This window comes from Solanum verrucosum, unplaced genomic scaffold (genome assembly GCF_900185275.1).
Source record: "Solanum verrucosum unplaced genomic scaffold, falcon-dt-bn FXZP01000016.1, whole genome shotgun sequence".
Classification (NCBI taxonomy): domain Eukaryota; kingdom Viridiplantae; phylum Streptophyta; class Magnoliopsida; order Solanales; family Solanaceae; genus Solanum; species Solanum verrucosum.
This window is the reverse complement of record NW_026020243.1, coordinates 751329-774257: the sequence shown is the minus strand read 5'-3', so window position 1 is coordinate 774257 and position 22929 is coordinate 751329. Positions and strand designations below refer to the sequence as shown.

General features: G+C 37.2%; 2 protein-coding genes across 4 annotated transcripts; one reads left to right on the top strand and one right to left on the bottom strand.

Annotated features, from left to right (window-relative positions):
* Positions 1-1036: 1036 nt before the first annotated feature.
* On the top strand, positions 1037-13327 carry LOC125832897 (serine/threonine-protein phosphatase BSL3-like). 2 transcript variants are annotated; one of them, XM_049512081.1, is made up of 22 exons: positions 1037-1662; positions 2263-2323; positions 2410-2488; positions 2577-2656; positions 2766-2860; positions 2944-3043; positions 3460-3529; positions 3678-3779; positions 3864-3945; positions 4120-4299; positions 5437-5704; positions 5818-6058; positions 6149-6319; positions 7163-7401; positions 10952-11036; positions 11124-11222; positions 11299-11498; positions 11575-11650; positions 12215-12350; positions 12455-12591; positions 12676-12739; positions 12823-13327. In XM_049512081.1, the coding sequence occupies exons 1-22, from the start codon at positions 1257-1259 to the stop codon at positions 12834-12836; spliced, it is 2985 nt and encodes a 994-aa protein (XP_049368038.1). In that variant the 5' UTR covers positions 1037-1256; the 3' UTR covers positions 12837-13327. The 2 variants fall into 2 exon arrangements, with proteins under 2 accessions (XP_049368038.1, XP_049368037.1); XM_049512080.1 differs by lacking the exon at positions 12823-13327 and having other exon boundaries at positions 12676-12819.
* A 1064-nt stretch (positions 13328-14391) lies between these two features.
* Positions 14392-22020, bottom strand: LOC125832984 (J domain-containing protein spf31-like). 2 transcript variants are annotated; one of them, XM_049512153.1, is made up of 10 exons: positions 21827-22020; positions 20697-20787; positions 20548-20608; positions 17951-18028; positions 16840-16913; positions 16313-16426; positions 16128-16235; positions 14834-14872; positions 14584-14711; positions 14392-14549 (listed from the first exon to the last, which is right to left on the bottom strand). In XM_049512153.1, exons 1-9 carry the CDS (start codon positions 21949-21951, stop codon positions 14625-14627), a joined length of 777 nt encoding a protein of 258 aa, XP_049368110.1. In that variant the 5' UTR covers positions 21952-22020; the 3' UTR covers positions 14392-14549; positions 14584-14624. The 2 variants fall into 2 exon arrangements, with proteins under 2 accessions (XP_049368110.1, XP_049368109.1); XM_049512152.1 differs by having other exon boundaries at positions 14392-14711.
* Between the last annotated feature and the right edge of the window lie 909 nt (positions 22021-22929).

The window sequence follows — 22929 nt, the reverse complement described above, 5'->3', positions numbered from 1 at the left end:
TAACACCAAAAAAACATCTTTTCAAGAAGATATTTTTCTATGTATCAAACACAAAATAAAAATAAGATACATTTAGAAGCAATCACTAATATTAGTACTACTAGTTTTGAAATCTTAAAAATAATATCCAAGGGTCAACTAAAAGTTTTAATGGGCAAGTTGACATTTTAATTGACTTAGCTTAAACAATAGTAACTCCATGATGAAATGAATAATTAAAAATTTATTCAAAAGGCAAATTGACAACCATATAAACTACAAGTATCTATCTATAAGGATGTTGCTATTAAGTTAAATTCACATATATTTAATCAAAATCTCTTAAATATTCAGTAAATCATTCGCTTTATATGAATAATAAAAAAGTAAATATATCGAAGTCAAAATTAAAAAAAATATTTAAGTTTGAAATTTTGTAAATTAAGACTTGAAAAAATTCTAAAATTTATTTTCAAATTCAAAGTTGAAATAATGAACTAACTTCGTAAACAAATACGAGTATATGGAATAGTTTCAAAATATTATTTCAAATGTTTGAGTCATATATAAGTTGACTTGATGTGAGTTATGTATGAACTATCAATGATTCTAGTGGAATAAAATATGATCGTGTTTAATCAGACGTCTTGAGTTTAAATTATCTTACAATTTTTTCTTTCGATAAAAAACATTTTTGATAAACACCACGTTGACATTGGAAACCGGTTATCACCATTATCCGGTAAAAAAAAGGATACAAAAGAATCTACTGTAAACAGCTTCAGGTAGTTGTACTCTACGTAGCATAACTTGTACACTGTAAGCTAGTAAAATTCAAGTCTTCAGCGCCGTCACTTTCTCGGCCGTACATATAAAAATCTATATATAGAGGTAGAGAGAGAAGCAGAAATGGCGGATGATTAGGCTTAGAGAGAGAAAGAGAGAGAGAGATATTGGCCGCCTTTTTAGAGAAGAAGAAGAAGAAAAACGAAGCTACAGTATTATATTTTTTTCGGGTTCGGTGGGGGGAGGAGAAGAGAGAGAGAGAGAGAGGGGGGAAAAGATGGATTTTTTTTGAATTTTCTCTCTCTTTCTCATCTGGGTTGTGATTCTCTTGAAAAATATTTGAAGGGTTTTGAAAATCTTGGGTGTATTTGTATTGAATCGAAGGATCTGATGTTTTGTGCTGAATTAGGGTTTTGAAATGTTTGTTGGAAATGCATGTTGTTGAGGATTTGAACTTTAATTTGGGGGATTGAGATTATTAGAGTATTGATATGGATGTGGATTCAACTATGGTATCGGAATCCGATCACGATCCGACTGTTCAGAATGATAGTTCGACGTTGGAACAACAGCTTAATGATGAATCTTCAACTTCGTTGCAGCAGCAAAGTTCACAAACTCAGCAACAGCAGCAGCAAAGTAGTAGTAGTAGTAGTCCTGCTGTTGCGGGACCAAGGTGTGCTCCGACTTATTCGGTGGTGCACGAAGTGATAGAGAAAAAGGAGGATGGTCCAGGGCCGAGGTGTGGGCATACGTTAACGGCTGTACCAGCTGTTGGTGAAGAAGGTTCTCCTAATTATATTGGTCCTAGGCTTATTCTTTTTGGTGGTGCTACTGCTCTTGAGGGAAATTCGGCTGCTTCTGGAACTCCGTCATCTGCTGGAAGTGCTGGAATTCGTAGGTTATCCAGCTTAATTGATTAGCTGAACTGAACCTTTTCTTTTGTAATTTCCTTTTTCTATAATGGGGAGGGGGAGCTTGGCTTAACCGGTAAAGTTGTTGTCATGTGATCAGAGTTCACGGGTTGAAAATAACCTCTTGCAGAAATGCAAGATAAAGACTGTGTAAAATAGGCCCTTGTGGTTCAGCCCTTTCCTGGTGAAGTTGCTGCCATGCACGACCTGTAAAAAACAACCTCTTGCAGATATGCAGGGTAAGGTTGCATACAATGGACTCTTGTAGTTCGGCCCTTTCCTGGACCCCGCACATAGATGGAACTTAGTGCATCGGGGTAACTTGTGAGCACCTCCATTATTTTACTGGTACCTGCATCTATTTACCTTTGCAGGTATTAGGTAGCTTTGCCTTCAGCGCCTAGTTTGTTGGGAGAAATGACATAGATTTTATGACTGACTTGCTTGGATTTGAATGGTGGTTTCCTATGGTCTTCCTTCTAATTTCATCCATGTTAGACACACCCTCGGGTGTGGTAGTAGAACTGAATCTATGGGTTTCAAATGTAAAATGATTTATTTAAGGTTTTGTATCTAATTGCAGGCTTAGCAGGTGCTACTGCTGATGTGCACTGTTATGATGTTTTGACGAATAAATGGTCTAGGTAAGTCTGAATTGTATCAGTGACAAGCTACATATTGATTTTTGGTGCTTAGTTAGAAGGTTTGAATATGTGAATGAACTCCACAGGATCACTCCCATTGGAGAGCCACCCACACCAAGGGCTGCACATGTTGCTACAGCTGTGGGAACTATGGTTGTTATTCAGGTTTGTATTGGCTGATAGCTTTGTTGTTTGCCTTGCGTATGATAATCTCGTTCAGCCACTTAAGATGCTCTATTACCATCCATCTCAGGGTGGAATCGGTCCAGCTGGTTTGTCAGCTGAGGATCTTCACGTTCTGGACCTTACTCAACAACGGCCAAGATGGCACAGGTTAGCACCTTTCGAGTAATGTCTATAGTTATCATAATGAATGTTGCCTGTGTGTGAATCCATGATGAACTTGTGTTAAGTACTACTGAAATGATTTTGATCTTATTAGGGTTGTGGTGCAAGGACCTGGTCCAGGTCCGCGTTATGGACACGTCATGGCTTTGGTAGGGCAAAGATATCTCATGGCAATTGGCGGAAATGATGGTTAGTCTGATGACTGAGTCAGATCTATTTATTTTCAGCACTGACATAGTTTAGAATAATCTTAATCATTCTACTGTATTCAGGAAAACGGCCTCTAGCGGATGTTTGGGCTTTGGACACGGCTGCCAAGCCATATGAATGGCGGAAGTTGGAACCGGAGGGTGAAGGTCCACCTCCTTGCATGTAAAGTTCATAGTCTCTCACTTGAAGATGTGTACCTTATTTTCTTTGTTACCCAGTAAATTATCGTTTCTCTTGATTTGTATTTATTTGCTTATTCAGAATTCTATACTTTAGAAGGTAGCAAATCTCAAGAATTACTTGTACATATCTGTAAGTAAGTATTACATGCTGTTAATAGTGTCAATGATGCATTGTCTGTTTAGTTAGCTTGCAAATTATGTGTATATGATCTGATTAGGGAGTGTGTCTGATCTTTTATATGAAAAGTTGTTTATCCTGGAGCTGCATCTGTAGAACAATGTTTGTTCATGCTAGTTGGAGATCAATGCAGTCAGATTATTTTGAATGTGATAACTAATCTGGCCCAACCAATTAAGAAATTAAGGAAGTCCTAATATGCCCTGCTTCTTGTTTAGGTATGCAACCGCAAGTGCACGCTCAGATGGTCTTCTTCTCCTCTGTGGAGGGAGGGATGCCAATAGCGTGGTGAGTCAAGCATATACTTTTTATACTGATTTATTTGTTCTATCATATTGCTATGCCTTGCAGTTAGATCACAATGTCATGATGGTGCTCTTCTCTTTCGTAACTGGTCAATTTTTCTTACCTTTTTTGTTGCCTTGGTTATTCATAGCCTCTGGCAAGTGCTTATGGACTTGCCAAACATAGAGATGGACGTTGGGAATGGGCCATTGCCCCTGGTGTGTCACCCTCCCCCAGATATCAACATGCTGCAGTAAGTGTTTTTTTTTTAATTTTCATTAAATTTCTCCTTTCTGGCAGAGATCATAAGGGAGTTATCAGTTGTTTATGGTAACAGGTTTTTGTTAATGCTCGGTTGCATGTATCTGGAGGGGCACTTGGTGGTGGACGCATGGTGGAGGACTCATCCAGTGTTGCGGGTATTTCCTTTATGCTCTTTGTATTCATTGCTTGTTTAGATTAACACTTTCTGATATAGTTTTAAAAAAAGAACACTTTCTGATTTGGTTATATCTTTTACTTTTCACTTTGGTCGGGTGTGATGTCATTCTCACAGCCATGTTTCTTCTTTCTTCCTTCTCTTCTTTTGGCAGTTCTTGATACAGCTGCAGGAGTGTGGTGTGACACAAAATCTGTTGTGACTAGTCCTAGGACTGGCAGATTCAGTGCAGATGCAGCTGGTGGAGATGCTGCTGTTGAATTGACCAGACGCTGTAGGCATGCAGCTGCTGCTGTTGGGGACTTGATATTTATCTATGGTGGTCTACGTGGTGGTAAGGCTATATGATATGCATGCTCAATAACTGTTTCTCATTGTTGTAAAAATTGGAAAAAGTTGATGTGGAAGGTAGCAGCATACCTTCCACTTTCTTTTCTAGTAATCATTTCTCCTCCTCTGCCCTCCTTGTAATAGTCCATTTTAAATTCAACCAAATGTAGGATAAAGCTTCAAATAGAAGTTATCCTTACTTTGCTTATAAATCCCAACAAACTAACTTCTCCGACGATACAGCCTGACTAAAATTAAAAAATAGACCCTAACATCTGATTTGTACAAATCAGATCCTAAGCCAAAGACTATAAATTTAGATCAAAATCCAAACAAAATAAATGACTTGCCAAGTGCTGAACTATGTTAAACATCTACAGATCTGCAACTCTTAGTGGTTTGATATAAACTTGAAACTAAACACTAATGTGGGAATTCTAAAGATTATTTTTATTTGTTAATGAATATTTTCCCTCCTGGGGGCATAGTGTGGCATCTGGATCCTTTCATCGGGTGCCATTTCTTTTAGATCAAAAGGTGGTCTGACTCTATTGGATCAAGTCATAACTCATAACCTAAGCCGTGCTAGGAGCTAGGTGGCTCAAGAAAGAACAAAAAAGTGAAACTTAACCTTTTGAATTCACAAGCACCTCATAATTCTCTGAGAAATGATTACTCGGTATGCAAGTGGATAATGGGGTCTCTGGTAGAAAATAGTGAAATATCTGCCTTGTCCATATGACACATGGTAATGATGAGATACATGAGAACAATTAGTTGTACCTTTCTGTCAAATACCTGACTTTGAAACTTAAGGCATTGATATTCAAGAGGAGGCATTTGTGGATATCAAGGCAATATATTAATTAGCCGATCTCATATTAAATTTATATGTAGGTATGTTGCAGTTATGTTTACAAATGAAGTGTTTGTTGACTATCCGAACTGCTGCAATTAATGCTTCTCTCCTCTCTGTTCTTTTAGTATTTTCCATGTAAAGTACATCACATGAGAACCTCTGGAGCAGTTATTTGGATCACTTGCTGGTTTCTGCTGCGAGCGTACTTAAGCTGTTAAAAAGTTGCTGATGTTTGGAATCCTTCTATGCAAGGCAATTATTTACTTGTCACCAATTTCGCAGGTGTACTGCTGGATGACTTGCTTGTTGCTGAAGACTTGGCTGCCGCAGAAACAACAAGTGCAGCTTCACATGCCGCAGCTGCTGCCGCCAATCTACAAGATGGCAGGCTTGCTGGGAGGTATGGTTTTGGTGATGAAAGAACGAGGCAAACAGTTCCTGATGCAGTTAATGATGGTTCTGTTGTACTGGGAAATGCTGTTGCTCCCCCTGTAAATGGCGATATGTATACTGATATAAGTACTGAGAATGTCATGCTTCAAGGATCTCGGTGAGTCTACAATTGCATAATAATGGCAGTGCCTATTGTGCCTGCTGTCATCTTTTTTTAAATTCTGTTGTTGCCTTGGTTCTCAGTTTCACCATCTTGGGTTTGTTTTGTAGGAGACTCAGCAAAGGTGTTGAATATTTAGTGGAGGCCTCTGCAGCAGAAGCTGAGGCTATTACTGCTACACTAGCAGCTGCCAAAGCTCGACAGCAAGGTAATGGAGAAGTCGAACTTCCTGATAGGGATGGTGGAGCAGAGGCTACACCAAGTGGAAAAGCAGCATCTACTTCGATCAATTTAGATTCTTCCGGATCGAATAATTCTGCCCCAACTGGAGTCCGTCTTCATCATCGTGCAGTTAGTATTCAGATCCTTTATGCTATGTCGTGCTATCTGGTTAAGTTTGGAAAATAATAGACTGATGATGTGCCTTTAATACATTTATAGATAGTTGTAGCTGCAGAGACTGGTGGTGCTCTTGGTGGTATGGTACGACAGCTCTCTATTGATCAATTTGAAAATGAAGGCCGGCGAGTCAGTTATGGAACCCCAGAAAATGTCACGGCAGCACGAAAACTTTTGGATCGACAAATGTCCATCAACAGTGTTCCGAAAAAGGTACAATAAGTTATTTTGTGCTTCAACTAGTTAGGATTAGCAACGAGAATGACAGAATTGGAATTTGTATACTTGTGATTTTCCATTGCCAGGAAATTAATTACCCTTTGGGGTGGCCCAATGGTTTGGGCTTGGGACTTCCATGTTTGAGGTCTCAAGTTCGAAACCCCTTGCCAGCAAAAGCAAGGGGTTTGCCTTTTGGGTCGAGCTTGTCGCACCGGGCTTGCCTAGTGCGGGTTACCTCTCCTATGTGGTTTGCGAGCTATTGCATAGGAGCGGGGGTTTTACCCTGTGCGCACCCAAAGGGTAGTGGCTGCGGGTTTCCCTTGTCATAAAAAAAAATAGTGAATATGGTAGTATTTTATTGAAGTTGGTCCCAAGCAGATTCTTCCCTTCTTTTAACAAGTAACAGTGATATCCGGATCTGTTGGCGCATTCCCTTTGATGCTGCGGCCCGACCTAAATTCCTCCGTTTAGGAAACCTATAGGTCCCTAAGACAATGAATGGACACATGAAGAACAAATGGAAAGACAAGTGAAGAAAAGAAATGGACTTTTACATTTTTCCTGATGTATATATTGTTGCCTTGGATGGGGAGAGAGAGAGAGAGAGAGGTGGGTTGGGAGAGGTACGGGAGAAAGAGAAGAAGATTTCCAAATGGGAGACGTTTGGAGTGCAGTAAATACTCGGGGCAGTTGGCCCATTGCTATTCACAGTACTCAACAGAAAAACATATATCCGGTTCGCAGAATAACTGCTATAAGCTTAGGCGGTCTTGTTCCTATTAGAACAGACAACTTTTTGTGTTTGTTATAATCTTTTGCTCTTTCTTTCTGTCTCAGCTGATCACCCATCTTTTGAAGCCTCGGGGTTGGAAGCCGCCTGTGCGACGAGAGTTTTTTTTGGACTGCAATGAGATCGCCGATCTTTGTGATAGTGCCGAAAGAATATTTGCTAGTGAACCTACTGTTTTACAGCTAAGGGCTCCTATTAAGATATTTGGCGACTTACATGGGCAATTTGGGGATCTCATGCGTCTTTTTGACGAGTATGGTTCCCCGTCAACTGCTGGGGATATTGCGTAAGTGTCTTGACAATCTTACATTTCAGTATTTTTTTTTAGTTAAAAGTGTTCGTTCGAATCTATGTTGCCTAGTCTGTGTCGTGATTGAAATTACTGAAATTATAGCAGTTTCAACTAGGGATAGGCATTCGTTTGTTCAAAACTTCGGTTCGGTTCTTTGATTTTAGTTCTTCACTGGTGCATACCGAACTGAACTATTTTGGTTTTTTTCTATTTCGGTATGTGATCTAAGTTTTCTAACTTTGATGCTATTGTTGGGATGCTCCATTTTCGAGTTTTTCCCGTGAAGGGAGGCCAGTCTTGCCAAGCATTGTAAATAAAAACATGGACATTAGAGGGCAAGGAAATAGCTAAGGATTTCCTTACATGTACCACTTTCAAGCTGTCCAACTGGCTATAATGAAGAGTTGCTTTTAAAAAATTTCCTGAAGTCCCAACTCCTACGATTATTAGACATTGTTCTCTTTGACTGTACATGCATGTATCTTATAAATTTTTGACAATTTATTCGTATTTATACCATTTTGAAGTGCAGTTTTGATTTCATGGATTCTTTAGTACGAAAAACCTTGCATATGCTGTATTTGCAAATCAGATTAACACTTCAATTTTAATTCACATCTGTCTGTAAGGTGAGGGGTCAATCCTTTTATTGTCCTTTCCATTTACGCAGGTCTCTTCCATTTCCCCGATTTTGTTTGAATTCCACTTCTTTTTTCTGGGAAAAGTGAAGGAGAAGGAACTTCTTGAGTGAATCCATCTTGTTCCTGTTTAGACCCCTTCATCTCAAACAATTCAATTTCTGTTTCTGTCTCTTTTTCACTGTTCAGTATGTTATTCTTTAGGTTTCTTTTCTACATCTCTCTTCCTCACTTTTCAAGGTGGTGTTTCTTATGCTTCTTTTAGTGTTAGTTCAACTGTAGGTTCTCTTTCATAATTATTTTACTCGAGCCATCTACTAAGAGAAATATTCTTAGGGCCTGTTTGGACATGCATTGTGAAATCATGATTTGTAATCAGATTTGAAGTTTTATTTCGTCATGCAATTTGGATTTTTTAAGTTGTATTTTTCTCATAAATGTGAATACCCTACAAGTTGTGAAAAGTGAAAACTATCAAAATTTCTCCAATTCTTACACAATCTTACCAAATGAGCAAATCATAATTCATAAACAAGTATTGAAATATCCTAAGGCGCTGCATTGATAAATTGCATATGTCTATGTTCCTTTTATAAATAAATGTTTGCGATTACAAACTTTCAAAATACACATAATTTTACTAAGATCCACTAGTCAACAATAGTAGTAACTAGTTATTCTTTAATATAATGTTTTCATAAGGATCCTACAATCTCTTCATACCGAATATGTGTTTTTTTTACATAATATAAACTTATGGGTCAAAACATTTAGAAAAAATTGAAATCTCTATTTGAAATCCCCAATCATGTTTTTTTTTTTTTTTTGGAGAAATTGTAATTTGAAATCATGATCCCAAATCGCATGTCCAAACGTTGATTTAAAATCATGACTTCATATCGCATGTACAAACGCAAGCCTAATCCTTCTTTTGGGGGGTTTTCACCATTTTTTGGGTTGGGGCCAGGGAACATACAATAAAATAAGATGATATCATTCAGCATTCTACCTCATTTAACATGGTAGATAAACATTTGTCAGGCCCCTTAAGGTATTGGTTGTATACCATTACAAAATCGTTTGGAAAACCACAGATCCATTCATCTATATAGAATCACATGCGGATCATTGCATGCATGCATGTGAAAACCTCTACACTGGATTTCATAACTATTAACTGTGAAGTTATCTAGTGATTTGGAGCCCTCTGGACGTTAATTCTTAATACCTTTAAATCTTTTGCTGCCTAGCTTCCTAATATACATTCCAATCTCCTTGAATTAGGATAATAATTTTGATCCTACATCAGACATTCATGAAAATACTATCGCAAATTTCCAAGGAGAGCAGAGGCATTTGCTTAGGAGATTCTCTTTTTCCCCCTAGTTGTTCCTTCTTGTATTGATGTTGCTCCTGGAGCTGGGGGGAATGAAGTAAAGATGATGGTTCCTGTTCACCCTGAAGTCGCTTAATGACCATCTTGCTTTGAACTCTCCAGTAATTGCTCAACATCCATACAAAGGATATTACACCCTCCGTCCCAATTTATATGTAAATTGGACGCGAAATTTAAGAAATATGAGAAGAGTTGGCAATGTTCCAAAACTACCATTAAAATAAATGAATTTTTAATAGAAAAGTACACCTTTGTATACTTTTTTGTCAAATAAGTGGGACCCAACATGGGTAAAATTTGATAGTGTCATTTAGTGTTTGCCAAATAAGTAAATGCGTCATTCTTTTTCTGTCTGACTAAATAGGAAAGTGTGTCATATAAATTGGGACAGAGGGAGTAGGTGGTTCCTTCCATCTGCCTAAGCCTTGGCCAGAGAAGTTACTTGGTACCTATATTGGTGGGAGGTAGCAGGTACATGATGGTACCACCGTTGTAAAAAAGTAATATGACGTCTTACATTATTAAACCGCGAACCAGTTAGATCAGTTGCTTGTTCAGGATATATAAATAGTTCCGAGTAGACTTTGGGTTGATGTGGGAAAATTAGAATTGATACTAGATGGAGAAGTGTATATATCTTGGACCTCACAACGATGTTTGGTTGTAAGTTGTGTAGTTACTTACGAAATACTTAGGACTATCTTGGGAGGAAAGGGGACTTGGTATCTGTGACACTGCTCTTTTCATTAGGTCTTGGGGAGTGGCTATGGAGGTTACAGATGAGGAAGAGGCCCTTTGGACAGAGATGGTTGCAGCAAAATATGGAAGTAGCGAATATGAATGGTTCACGCAAATCGGTTGCTTTTGCAATGTGAATATGGTTCATATTTATGGAGCTTCATTGTTCAGTTTTTCTTGTGTAACCGCTAAATCAGTGAAGTCCTGAAAAGTTTGAGCGATAATGTGAAGAGAAGGAATGGCATGTTGCACGACTCTGCATAGTTTGATGATTTGAGGTGCAAGGATTGTAGAATATTTCAGGAATTGAAAAGCTCTTGTGGAGGATCCTGATTAAAATAAAGTCTTTGAAGAAGATTAAGACAGGACTTTGCTGTTAATTTGTATTGTTGGAATAATATTATATATAGTGATTGGATTCTGGTTCTCAACAACCCCCCCCCCCCCCCCCCCCCCCCGAAAAAAAATAAAAATAAATGAAAAAGGGTTTGATGAATGATGTAAATCAAGTTGAGATCTACATGTAACCATGACAAGTAAATATCTCCGTTCAGGCTTTTGTCCATTCTAACACCTCTTTGCAGGGCTGTTGCAATGTATCTTTTTTTGTTTCTCTCTATCCCTGGCTTCTTAGACTTCTACCAATTTTTGTAGTTGATAGTTAAAATGATCTTTTTCCAATGTCAATATGCAGTTCTAATGCTGTTCCCTTGGTACTAATTCTTTTTTCAGTAAATGCTAATTTGCTAATCTTGTGTAATCGACTCTTCAGGTATATTGATTACCTCTTCTTGGGAGATTATGTTGATAGGGGCCAGCACAGCTTGGAGACCATTACTCTTCTCCTTGCTTTAAAGGTATCTGTTTGCTATATACTTATGATACAGTTCCACTTTCGGAATTGCTCTTTACTGATTTTAATGGCACATCACTGTTTGTGTTAGGTCGAGTATCCTCACAATATACATTTAATACGTGGGAACCATGAAGCTTCAGATATAAATGCGCTCTTTGGCTTTCGAATTGAGTGCATTGAACGCCTGGTATGCTACTATCATTTACCAATTGAAAGTCCTCCTTCCTCCTTCTAGTTGGTTACTGATCTTCCTTATGGAGCAGGGTGAGAGAGATGGAATCTGGGCATGGCATCGGATTAATAGATTGTTCAACTGGCTTCCTCTGGCTGCCCTGATTGAGAAAAAAATCATCTGTATGCATGGTGGGATTGGAAGGTCCATTAATCACGTTGAGCAAATAGAGAGTATCCAGCGTCCTATCACTATGGAAGCTGGCTCAATCGTTCTGATGGATTTGTTGTGGTTAGTCCATGTCTTCTCTTTTTTCTTCTTTCATTTTGACATTGTCCTATTTTCTAAAATTGATTTATGCTTCTAGGTCTGACCCAACAGAAAATGATAGTGTTGAAGGACTAAGACCAAATGCAAGAGGCCCTGGTTTGGTAACTTTTGGGGTGAGTACTTTATTTTACGACTTCTTTGAGATTACTGATTCACTTAATTCTTCATTTCACAACTCTTAGATATTTTTTTTAAAATTTTAAGAAGCTGCAATATTCTTCTCCATTTGGGAGAACTGAAGTTAGTTACAGTGACTCATAAAGGAATGGAATTTGACCAAAAAAATCAGCTGCCTCCGTCCACCCCTCGCTATCTTTTGTATTTCATCACTGCGCAGGCTGTCATTTCTTAAGTATTTTTTTCTTAGTGCCGTTGGGCTATTGTAGCTCCTCATCTGCAATAATTAGTCTTTATTTATTTCTTTGGTTGGACAATCTTAATTTGTCTGTCCAAGCTCTTTTCTTTAAGAAGTACTAAATTCATAATCCTTGAAACAATTTATCTTAAAAGTTCTGATGATTGGGATATCATTTTTCTAGCTTTTGGTGTTGGATGTTTCTTTGGTCCATGACAATCACAGGTCATTCCTTTTTTTTTGTTGCCAGACTTGTCGGTTGCATGTAATTTCTATAGCATTCCTCTATTGCACTTATGTAAAAACTTTCCTTTACATGCAGCCCGATCGTGTGATGGAGTTTTGCAACAACAATGATCTTCAACTAATAGTCCGTGCCCACGAATGTGTGATGGATGGCTTTGAAAGATTTGCTCAGGGGCATTTGATTACGCTTTTTTCAGCCACCAATTACTGTGGTATGTTCTTGCTGATTTTGGATGCTCAGAGGGTTTTCAAAATTTTAGATAGCAGTTTTTTATATATAGGGACTCTTTTTTAAAAGTAAAATCTACTGCTGCAGGTACTGCTAACAATGCTGGTGCCATTTTGGTATTGGGTAGAGATCTTGTTGTGGTTCCAAAACTTATCCACCCAATTCCGCCAGTTTCATCGCCTGAAAATTCACCTGAGCGGCATATAGAAGACACTTGGATGCAGGTTCCATTATTTTCTTGTCTTTTTTTCCCACGTATCTTTTGTGCTTTGATCTATGTTGGTCTTGTTAACACTCGTCTGTTATAGGAGTTAAATGCTAACAGACCCCCTACACCAACCAGAGGCCGTCCCCAAGTTGCCAACGATCGAGGTTCTTTTGCTTGGACTTAGCTTTATAGTGAAGATTCTTTTCATATACTTTGAGCTTCATGCTCTAACATCTGGGATTTCCAGTGATATGTACATAGCATGACGCCATTTGGAGAGTGTCGCAGACAAATATATCCTCTTTGAAGATCTAAGGCTTTGAGGCACTCGGGATCTTCCAGCACAATAGACAACAGGCCTTCAGACAGATTCAGATCTCAAAGATTGCAGGCACATTGTCTATTCATCCATGTGGAAGCAGTTCAGGATCTTCAAAGTTTCCCCTTGTACATTGAGCAACAGATACAGATATAAGGATCAACATGTGTTGCTATGTTCTCATGCGATGGATAGTGCTAGATTTTCATTTTATAAATCTCTCGGCTAGTCCCATATATAATCCCCCCTCGTTTTAGGTGTATTATTTTTGTCGATGGTAAAAGAGGACTCGAGGGTCCCCATTTGGTGGGATACATAATCCTGAAATTTCTCATGTATAATAGAGGGTGTTGCTTGGTGTAATTTGTGGTGTTGGTGTCATGTAGAATGTAACTTGTGTGTGAAAATATGAAAGCTTTAGTAGAACAACAAAACAAAGGAGTGGCTAATTACTATTTCTTAGCTTCTTCATCTTCCAATGTTTGGTAGCATTCTGTGAGAAAAGAAAGCAGCAAATTGTGGATCCTTCAAAGCTATTCATTCATATTAGTCACTAGATTACTTTAGGTATTCAAGAAAATATAACACGTTTATTTATGGCATAATACAGTGACGTGCTCTTCATTTTGCCTTGGCTGTTATCTCCTCCAACTTTGGGTGTATTTAAGTAGACGAATAAACTTGTATAAAGTTGAACAAGTAGATACCTACATCCTATAAGGCATAATACAGATCACTTTGAGTGTATCTCACACGAATTGTCATATAGGATGCATGTGTTACTTGTTCAACTTTATACAAGTGCCTATTTGTACACTACAAAACAAAATTGAAGGTGCATAAATGACAATCGAAGTATAGTGAAATGATACGTTTACATTTTACGACTTTATTTTTTGTTCTTTTTTACTGTAAGAAGGTTGGGGTTTTATCTCGTAGTTGGATTTAATTTCTCTATCAAGGCTATTAGCTTCAACTAATTGTTAGAAACTCTATTTTGTTTCATCTTATTTTTCTAATGCATCTCACGTACATCAAGTAGTAGGTAAGATAGTATTAATATCAAATCCGCAAGGACAAACAATTGATTTACTTGCCATTTCTTGCTATCGATGAGGACGATCAGTCTATCACTCTGTAATGCTAAGATGAACTAGAAAAGTTGAAAAATTCATCAGCTGGGAATATTTTCATGTGATACTGTTTAAGAGAAGTCTTCAATAAAATGAAGTACAGTTTTTTCTTGACAAAAAAACATAGATTGACGTAGACTGGTGACCACATAGTTTCACAACAAAAGCATCACGTCATATATGTTCAACATCTCCACACTCACTTCTAATGCATATAACATATCACAGATAGTCGTTTTTTCAACTCCTGTAATTGAAAAATAGCGCCACTATAATGGAGAATCAAGTTCCATAGATAAAACTCCACAACAGTGACTCCTATTTCACCTGTCGTATATGCATATTAGCATATCACAAATAGTCCTATCAGGATTCAGTTCATAAACAGAAATCTATGTCAAATGCAATAATTAAGGGCTCCCCTTATATGTACTTGTCTAGCTTAATATACATCTAAAATAGGGTGCTAAATATATTTTGCTGCAGAATAATTAAGTGTGCTACAGATACAAATTGATACAAACGTGAAGCTTACACTCCACCATAGCCAATTCAAGCTTTAAATATCACTGAAACAAAACTAATTGAGTACGTGTTTTAACCTCGTTTCACAGGTCGTTGAACGTAAGATTTATTGGGATCTTCTGTTTTCAACTTTGGAGGTCGAATTTCTCCTTTCTTAACCTGCAGAAGCACAGAAAACTTGTTCACTAGTGTTTTCTTCAACCTATAAACATTCCCCTCATAATCTTCACATGGGATGGGAAAAGTATAGTGTTTGCAATATAAGGTAATAACAGTCTTACCTTCTTTCCTCCCTTCATGAAATCTCTCCAACTGGACACCTGATGATAAATAGAAGAAAAGTTTCAGAAACTCAATTCAGCAAGTCTAGATTTTGGAACATGACGGCTGTCTTAACTGTACAATTCCATATCATCATGAAGATTAGGTTCAACACAACTATCATGTTCCAAAGACCTTAGGTTCAATACTATTATCATGTTTGTCACTCGGGATTGTGGTAGGATGGATAGAATTCCTCCACCTTTAACCAGAAGTCTCAGCATTGAGACCTGAAAATGGAAAAAGTTCTGGTAGAGAACACATCTCCATTTAATGAGTCTTACGCAGCAGTTGGCACAAATCCGGATCAGTTGGTGCCCCAAAACGGATACCGGACACCGAGTGGGAAACAAAAAAAATAGATTATTATGTTCCAAAGAACCCAAACACCTGTGTTACTAATTGTATCATTTGCTACAAAAAAAAAAAAAACAGACTAGAGATTCAAAGAAGAATCTTCATAGTAAAAGTAAAGTTACATAATAGATGACATAAACCACTCAAGTTCATAGGCAATCGTAAACAACTTCATGTTCCTGAAATCAAGAGAGTCATTTGCTTGGCCCTGTAGCATCATGTCTTAGGCTCTTAGCTAAGAGATGAGATACCCATGACCCAGCACAGAGCCAGAACCCCCTCCCCCCTTAAAGCAAGAAGGAATAGCCTTGTTTCTTTTTCTGCTCCTTTTAGAACAAGAAAAGTGAACCAAAAAATACTTTTTATCTTAGAAGTTTACACAAAATACAAGAATACACCGAGATGCAACTTTCAAGTAGTAGTTCAGGGATTTTATTTTATAACCACATCAAACACAAGCAGAGGACATACGAAAGGTTAGATTTTGTGCAGAAAATGTACATAAAATTGCACATATAATCCTAACAACTCATGAAACAAGACTATTAAGTAGTTTGTATAAACTTCGACCATGCTGAATTATTTGAAAGAAAAACATACTTCAAATGAACATACAATGGAATTCAAGTCAGCCGGTTTAAATGGAAAACCAGATAACACATATACAAGCCACATGGGAAAAAACATCACCTCTACCTACTCAAAAAAAAAAAAAAAGCATCACCTCTGAGAGAATAAAACAAACATGCCAAAATGTAGCATTGGAACTTTTTTCCAGATAAAACAAACTGTGAACCAACACTAGACAATTGACTAGATATATAGAAGTTTGTACTATAAGTCTGCAAGGTTCATGTATTGGGAAACAGCAAGGTACATAATGCATTGAAAACTAACCCTCTTTTCTCTAGTTCCTTCCCACTGCTCTTCATGCTCACGCTTCCTTTTCCACAACTCTTTTGTTTCTTCCTCATCTTTCTTCAAGCGACCTTCCTCTTCCGATATCTACACAACATCAAGTTATAAATTATCAATTAAAATCTAAAAACATGTCGGGTAAGAGAAGAAACTGGTATAAGTACCCTCATTGCCATTTTTCTCCTCCTCCATTCTTGGTCCGTCAAGATTTCTTTAACCTTCAACTTCAGCTTATGCTGAAATTCTTCTGATTGCTCATGCTCTTGGTCGAATTTTCCCTATTAGTCAAGAAATCAACCATCTCAAATTAAGAAAACTAATTTTCATGGTAACACGGATTTCATAAATGCTCAATTAACTACTATCAAACATTCCCTTATCTCAGCCTTTGGGGTAGACAACATGAGAAATTCAACAAAAGTTTTCTAACAGATAGGTGAGAGACAGTCCAAAACACATCTAGTTGCTTGGAGAAAATCAAGGTGCCATATAAGCACAGTTCAAGGTGGTTGGGCAATGATTAACACGGTTCTCAATGTAAGAAAAAAGAGGCCACCCAAAGCTACAGATTACATCAGGAAGAAAATTCCCCATGTCAAATCCAGGGACAACAATTCCAGCTAATCATAGACATTCAAGTTGGATAATCTGATGAGAAGACATTGCAAAAGAGCTTACTAAAGAGAATTACCTCAGTAACTAATGATTTCAATTTACTAGCAGTATCTTTCTTAAGCTGCTTCTTCCACTTTGCTCTCAGCTCTTCTGTGATCATACCCAATGGGAGGAAAAATAAAGAGACATTTCCGTGTCAGACACAAGCCACACAAAAAGATAAAGCTCAATGAAGAACATTATGGTTTCCACTAATTTAGTGGCAAAACAAGAACTTGCATTACCAAACAAAAGAAGCATTTGCCATGTTACTCTGCCCATATAAGTATGGCCAAATATATAAGAACTAATAGTTTTGACAATGTCCACAATCAAATAATAACAGAAACAGTTTCTACGAGTCCAGAGCCTAAAGGACCAAAATTTGAAGCTAAAATTCCAAAATGGACAACGAATTGTGGGATGAACCAAAAGGGACAAAGCGCCTCATCCCCAACGACTAGCAAAAAATTTTGAAGGCCGAACGGTTGTTTGGCGTGCAGGCCATTTCTTAAAATCAATTAGTCGTGCAGCTTTACATGACTCATTTAATAATTTTATTTTAAATCAAGCATTGGCCAGCCAAAGACTAGCCTTTTAAAAATTAGAAGTCGTTGGCTACAACATGGCTAGCTAATGATTTTATTTTGGAATGGTCTAGATTCAGATTCCTGAACGTATTCCTTGTCATTTTTTTGAGGATTTGTTTCCAGTTGATTCCTTAACATTTTTTCAACTAGTCGTTTTTTAACACACGACTAGTTGATTGAATCAACAAGAAACAAATCCTCAAAAAAATAAAAATGATTAAAAGAAAAAGGCAAGTCGTTGGCAGGCCAACACTTAATTAAAAAAATAAAATAAAATAAGTAGTGTAAAGCTGCACGGCTAATTTATAAAAAATGGCCCACACGCCAAACGACCGTTTGGTGTGGGCTGTCAAACTTTTTTACTTGTCACTGGGGATGGGGGGCTTTGTCCCTTTTTGTTCATCCCACAACTCGTTGTCCGTTTTGGAATTTTAGCTTCAAATTGCAGCCATTTAGGTTCCCAACTCCAGTTTCTACCTCCTTTATTGATGCAGTGACAATGCTACAAGCAAGATAAAACAAAAACAAGACGACAATATGAAGAAAAGGGCAGCCGACCTTTCGCTGCATTAACCTGGTTCAGAATATAATCCCTCTCTTGAGGATCGAGTAATAATTGCTGGGCTTTTGCTAAAGCTGCATATAAAATGAGAACATTTGGTCAAAATTTGCCACAAGGAAGCAAATTTTTTTAGAATAGTGTTGACCTACTAAAGCAGTAAAACAAGTCAATTTATCAAAATTTCACTCTGCAAAACTACAACGAAGCTCTAAAAGACTAATTTTGACAATCAGAAAAGGGTTGAACTCCTTATGAAACACTCCATTGCTGCTACTAATTCTGCACTCAACATGTCTACCATGATGGTTCTCCCAACAAATGAGGGAATTCTCATTCCAAACAGCTACTTAAACTGGTGTCCCACTAATGCGACAAGAAACACCAACAGGACAAAGATTGTACTTAAAACTTTGAGGTATTGCAGTGTCTTTGAAAGTGGATTCTTTTGATAGTACTTGAAATTCTCTTGAAAAGAAAAACATATTCCAACATTAGGTGTCTTTTACGAATTTCCTAAGGCTGCTATTTGAAGTGATAACAATGTTTGCTAGCCAAAAAAAACCATTTGATATGGCAACTCTACACAGTTTGGACGAAGCAGGTTTTCAGGCAATAGAGAGGGATAGATGGAGAACTGTCTGATACGAGCACGGTTAGTTTAACCAACTATGATGATCCATTTGAGCACACATTAAGGATACACAGAGGAGCTTGGATGATGAGATGATCTTATGGAGCACAAAAGGGAGGGCTTCCACATATGGATGATAGCTTGGAGCCTGAGGGGAAGAGAGACTGCCAAGTTTGTTTGTTTTTGAAACTGGTAAGGTTGAATTCTTCAGCATTAAGGGTATGCTGGCTACCTCCAAAAAGGGATAATTACAGATTTCCTATCAAATCTATAATCTGGTTTATATCATCTATACAAAGCTGTTTACACGAGCAGCAAGCCTCACTTTGACAATACAATGCAGCACTTTGACGATGGGCAGCTGCAATGCCTCACTTTGGCGTTGGCAGCACCACATTGGCAAGCTCAAGCCACTTGGGCGAGAATCAAGCCAAGTTTGGTGATCAAGAAACACTTGGGCGATGCCAAGTGCATTAGGGCGAACAAGCAAGGCACATTTGGGGTTCGATTTGAAATAGTCACTTTTGGGCTATGCATTTAAAGGCAAATACCATAAATACATACCTTAGTCATTTCATTCCTTAGATTATGTTGATTGTGAATTGTCTTGAAATACTTGATAGCTCTTGAAGTTGTAGCTTTGGGTGGATTCCCAATTGTCTAGCTTAGTGGGTGGATTCCCAACTAGGTAGCTAAATGTATTAGGTGGATTCCTAATAGTTTAGGTTGATCAATTACGGGTGGATTCTCTTAATTGTTCTTTAACTTCTTTTGCTTGATTAATCATATAGAATCATCCATTTGTGGATTCAAATTGGTTTCTCTTTTGTTTAATTGAGGGATTATTGTTCATTGATTAGGTTCAATTGGGAGGTGAGGGTATAGAGTCCCTTGTTGCCCATAAACTTGATTGATTAGCCTTAATCAACATATCTTTTCTTATCTAATTTTCGCAATTGATTTTGATTCAATTCATCCCCAATTGGAATCGTATCACGGTCCCACAACAAACATTTGGTGGACAATTTAGAAAGAAAATTTCATATGCAGAGGACGTTGGCAACTCTTTGCAGAAGATCAAGTTGAATTGCCTTCTGATTTTTTGGTTTTGGTGTAAGAAGACTACTCAGAAGAAATTGTTGATATTATTGGTGTTCTGAGTAGCATTTAGGATGGCAGTATAGCTTTGACTGTTTTGTCTATTAATACACACAAGTATCCAGTTTCAAAAATAATATATCTGATATGCAGAATGATGTCAGCTTAAAAGTATATCAAATAAAAACAACAAACTCATGTCACATGTACTCTTCCTTGACAAGAACATCTGTGTCAGTGTAAGTTAAAACAACCAGTACATGTGAAGACACTCTAGCCATATGATTGTACAAACAAATTGGAAAAACACTAGTCAAGGAGGCCCTTAGAAATAACTCTATCACAGAAAGTACCAAGATGATCTCAGGATTTTTTAATAGTAGGCTAAGCAGTCAGTGTTCCCAAAAAAAGCTGCTTCGCATGATCTCAAGTGACAAAAACTGTCAAATGTTACTTTTGTTGCATTTCATCAGCAACCACGAGTCATTAAATATTGAAAACAAATGAACTGCAAGTTCATTGAATAGGTTGGAAAGTTATCCTTGAGTCACATTTCTTGGATTAGTACAAAAAGACAAAGCTTCTGCTATAATTAACATTCTTCATCAGCACTAGGCAATTCAATGTGACAAGGGGGTTTCTTGAAGGTAATTGCAATAAATTCGGTAAAACTACACTCAGAATTATAATGCATAGTTGTATATCTTGCAGTTAAAATGCTATAGGATGTGCAAAATTCCATTACTTCGCCAGATTTATCCCAACCAAAAGAGTTCGGACAAATAAGATAATCTTTCACTCCAGAAACTACCTAAAATGAATGGAATTATATAAAGTGGCACACAGAAAGAGCATCGTCCTCACCTCCAAATGCCTCCTTTGCTTGTGGATGCTTGCACTTGTCAGGGTGAACAAGCAAAGATAACTGCAGGTAATTCAAGTGAACACATTACATGATTTGACAGAATAAGAGAAAGGTTTGAGTCAATGGAAATCATATTGACAAATTCCACCTTACGATACTGCCTTTTGACTTCATCCATGGATGAATCGAATGACAAGTTAAGATAATCAAACGGATTCAACTTGAAACATGAAAGGATCCTGCACAGTTTTTAAATTCGAAACCAGATTACGACAACTTAGCGTGATAGAAATAAAAAACAGATAAGAAATAGATACCCTTCTCAAAAAAGAAATAAGAAATAGATTTAGAATTCTAAATTGTTCTGACCAAACAAACAACCCATATCAAAAAGCAAACACTCCAAGATGCACACACACTCAAAACATAATATTATACAGAAAAAGAATAGCTTAAGCATCAATTACAATAAAGAGATAACCAAACTAGTAGTGACGAGGGTGTTAACAACAACCAGCGTAAATAGAATAACTGACCCCTAGTATTTTATGGACGTACAGATTAGCACTCAAGCTAACCGTCTTGAAATCTACATATAAATTAGACTGTCTACCTTACACTCTACCTCGACAGGATGCAACATCCAGAACTATAAAATCCAAAACTATAGCTAAAGTTGGTGCAAAGAGGAAGGTTTTATAAGACGGGGGAAGCACACGACGAGTGAAGTCTATTCATTTTCCAGGTTGGGATAATGGAGAGCTGTGTTATCCTATGCATTAGATTTTTCAACCCCTCCAAAGCTGGACAGATATTTGTACATCCTGGCCATTTTAAGCTGAAATTTTTTACATTATTAATCCCAAAACAAGAACTGAAACGGATGATGGAAATGTCTTTTTTTAAACTGGCTTAAGGCTTAAGGCTAAGGTAAATGAGATCAAAACAAACATGGCATTTAAACTAACAACACAATACCATACAAACAATCGGTAACAACCATCCAAACAAGCTGTAGTTTACTATTATTACTATAACGTAAAGTATCCTACCATCCTTAAGCTTCCTTTCTTCCAAATACATGCTAAGATTACCCGTCCAAATTAGCATAAAACTACGCTTAGCTCATCAAAATTTTACACACGGACATATGAACGTGCATAAAAAAACCGACTAAATGCCAAACAATTTCGCAACGATGAAGAACTATAATTCCAATTGATTAACATAATAAAAGTGTCCATATGTAGAGAACGAAATAGAGATAAAGAGGCGAACCTGTTAACTTCATTATCGCGCTCAACTTCACTGACCTCAGCGAAGAATTGCTTCAGAAGCGCATCTTCCTGGGCGGCGATTTTCGCCGGCGACGGTGCGGTGGTTGTATCGCTGTTGTCTCCCATTGAAAACGGAGCCTTTTGAGTTTCACGCTCCGATCCCAAAATGTTTTACGGTTTGATGCATTCAGAATTGGGCTCAATGTAATTTCAGCCCACTAATTATGGACTGGCCCATTGGGCCGATGTATCAGGTTAAGTGCACTACTTGCACAATTAGCCAATTTAAAGGGCGAGGGATGGTTTACAAGAGTGGCCTAAAAGTGGTAGTGTTGAACTTTTGATCCCACTTTCCCCATGCGCAAAAGTTTACGTATAATAAGTTGAGCAACTTACAAAAATAACTATATTTATAGGGTAAATGAATACCAATAGCTATAAGTATGTTATTTACAATAAATGACTACAATTTATATCACTTTTTCGTTGTATTTTTGTATAGTTTTTTATTTTTATTTATTTATACATTAATACATCTTTAAGCACAACAAACTAAATAAGGAATTGACTCTAAATATAACCCACTATCCTTACATTACGTCCATACAATGAGCAACTTCCCATAATTAACTTTATAACTAAAGATTACTTATTTAAAGACATATCAGATCATATTCTTTATCAGTTTAACAAAAAATGTGATATATACATCATACTCAATTTTCTTGTTGTCTCCATATTTCTTATTCTGGTGTCGTAAAGGTATTAATAAATTTTTTTGTTAATTCAAGTTATTGTATGTAAGCAAATTGTTGAATTTGTGAATGAAGGTTAAGTATTTCGATTTTGAATAGGTGAACTACATGGCAATACATACACTAGTTGTTAAACAAATAATGAATACACCAATACATAATACAATGAATACATTGTTGTTAAACACAAAAATGAATACGTTGGATACAACTATACTTGTATTCCCTAATCAACTTTTTATCTTAGATATAGTACTTATCTATCTAGATATAATTGTATTCGCAAATCAACATTTCAACTTGTGCTTATATAACAATACAAGTATCTATGTATATAAATATGGATGCA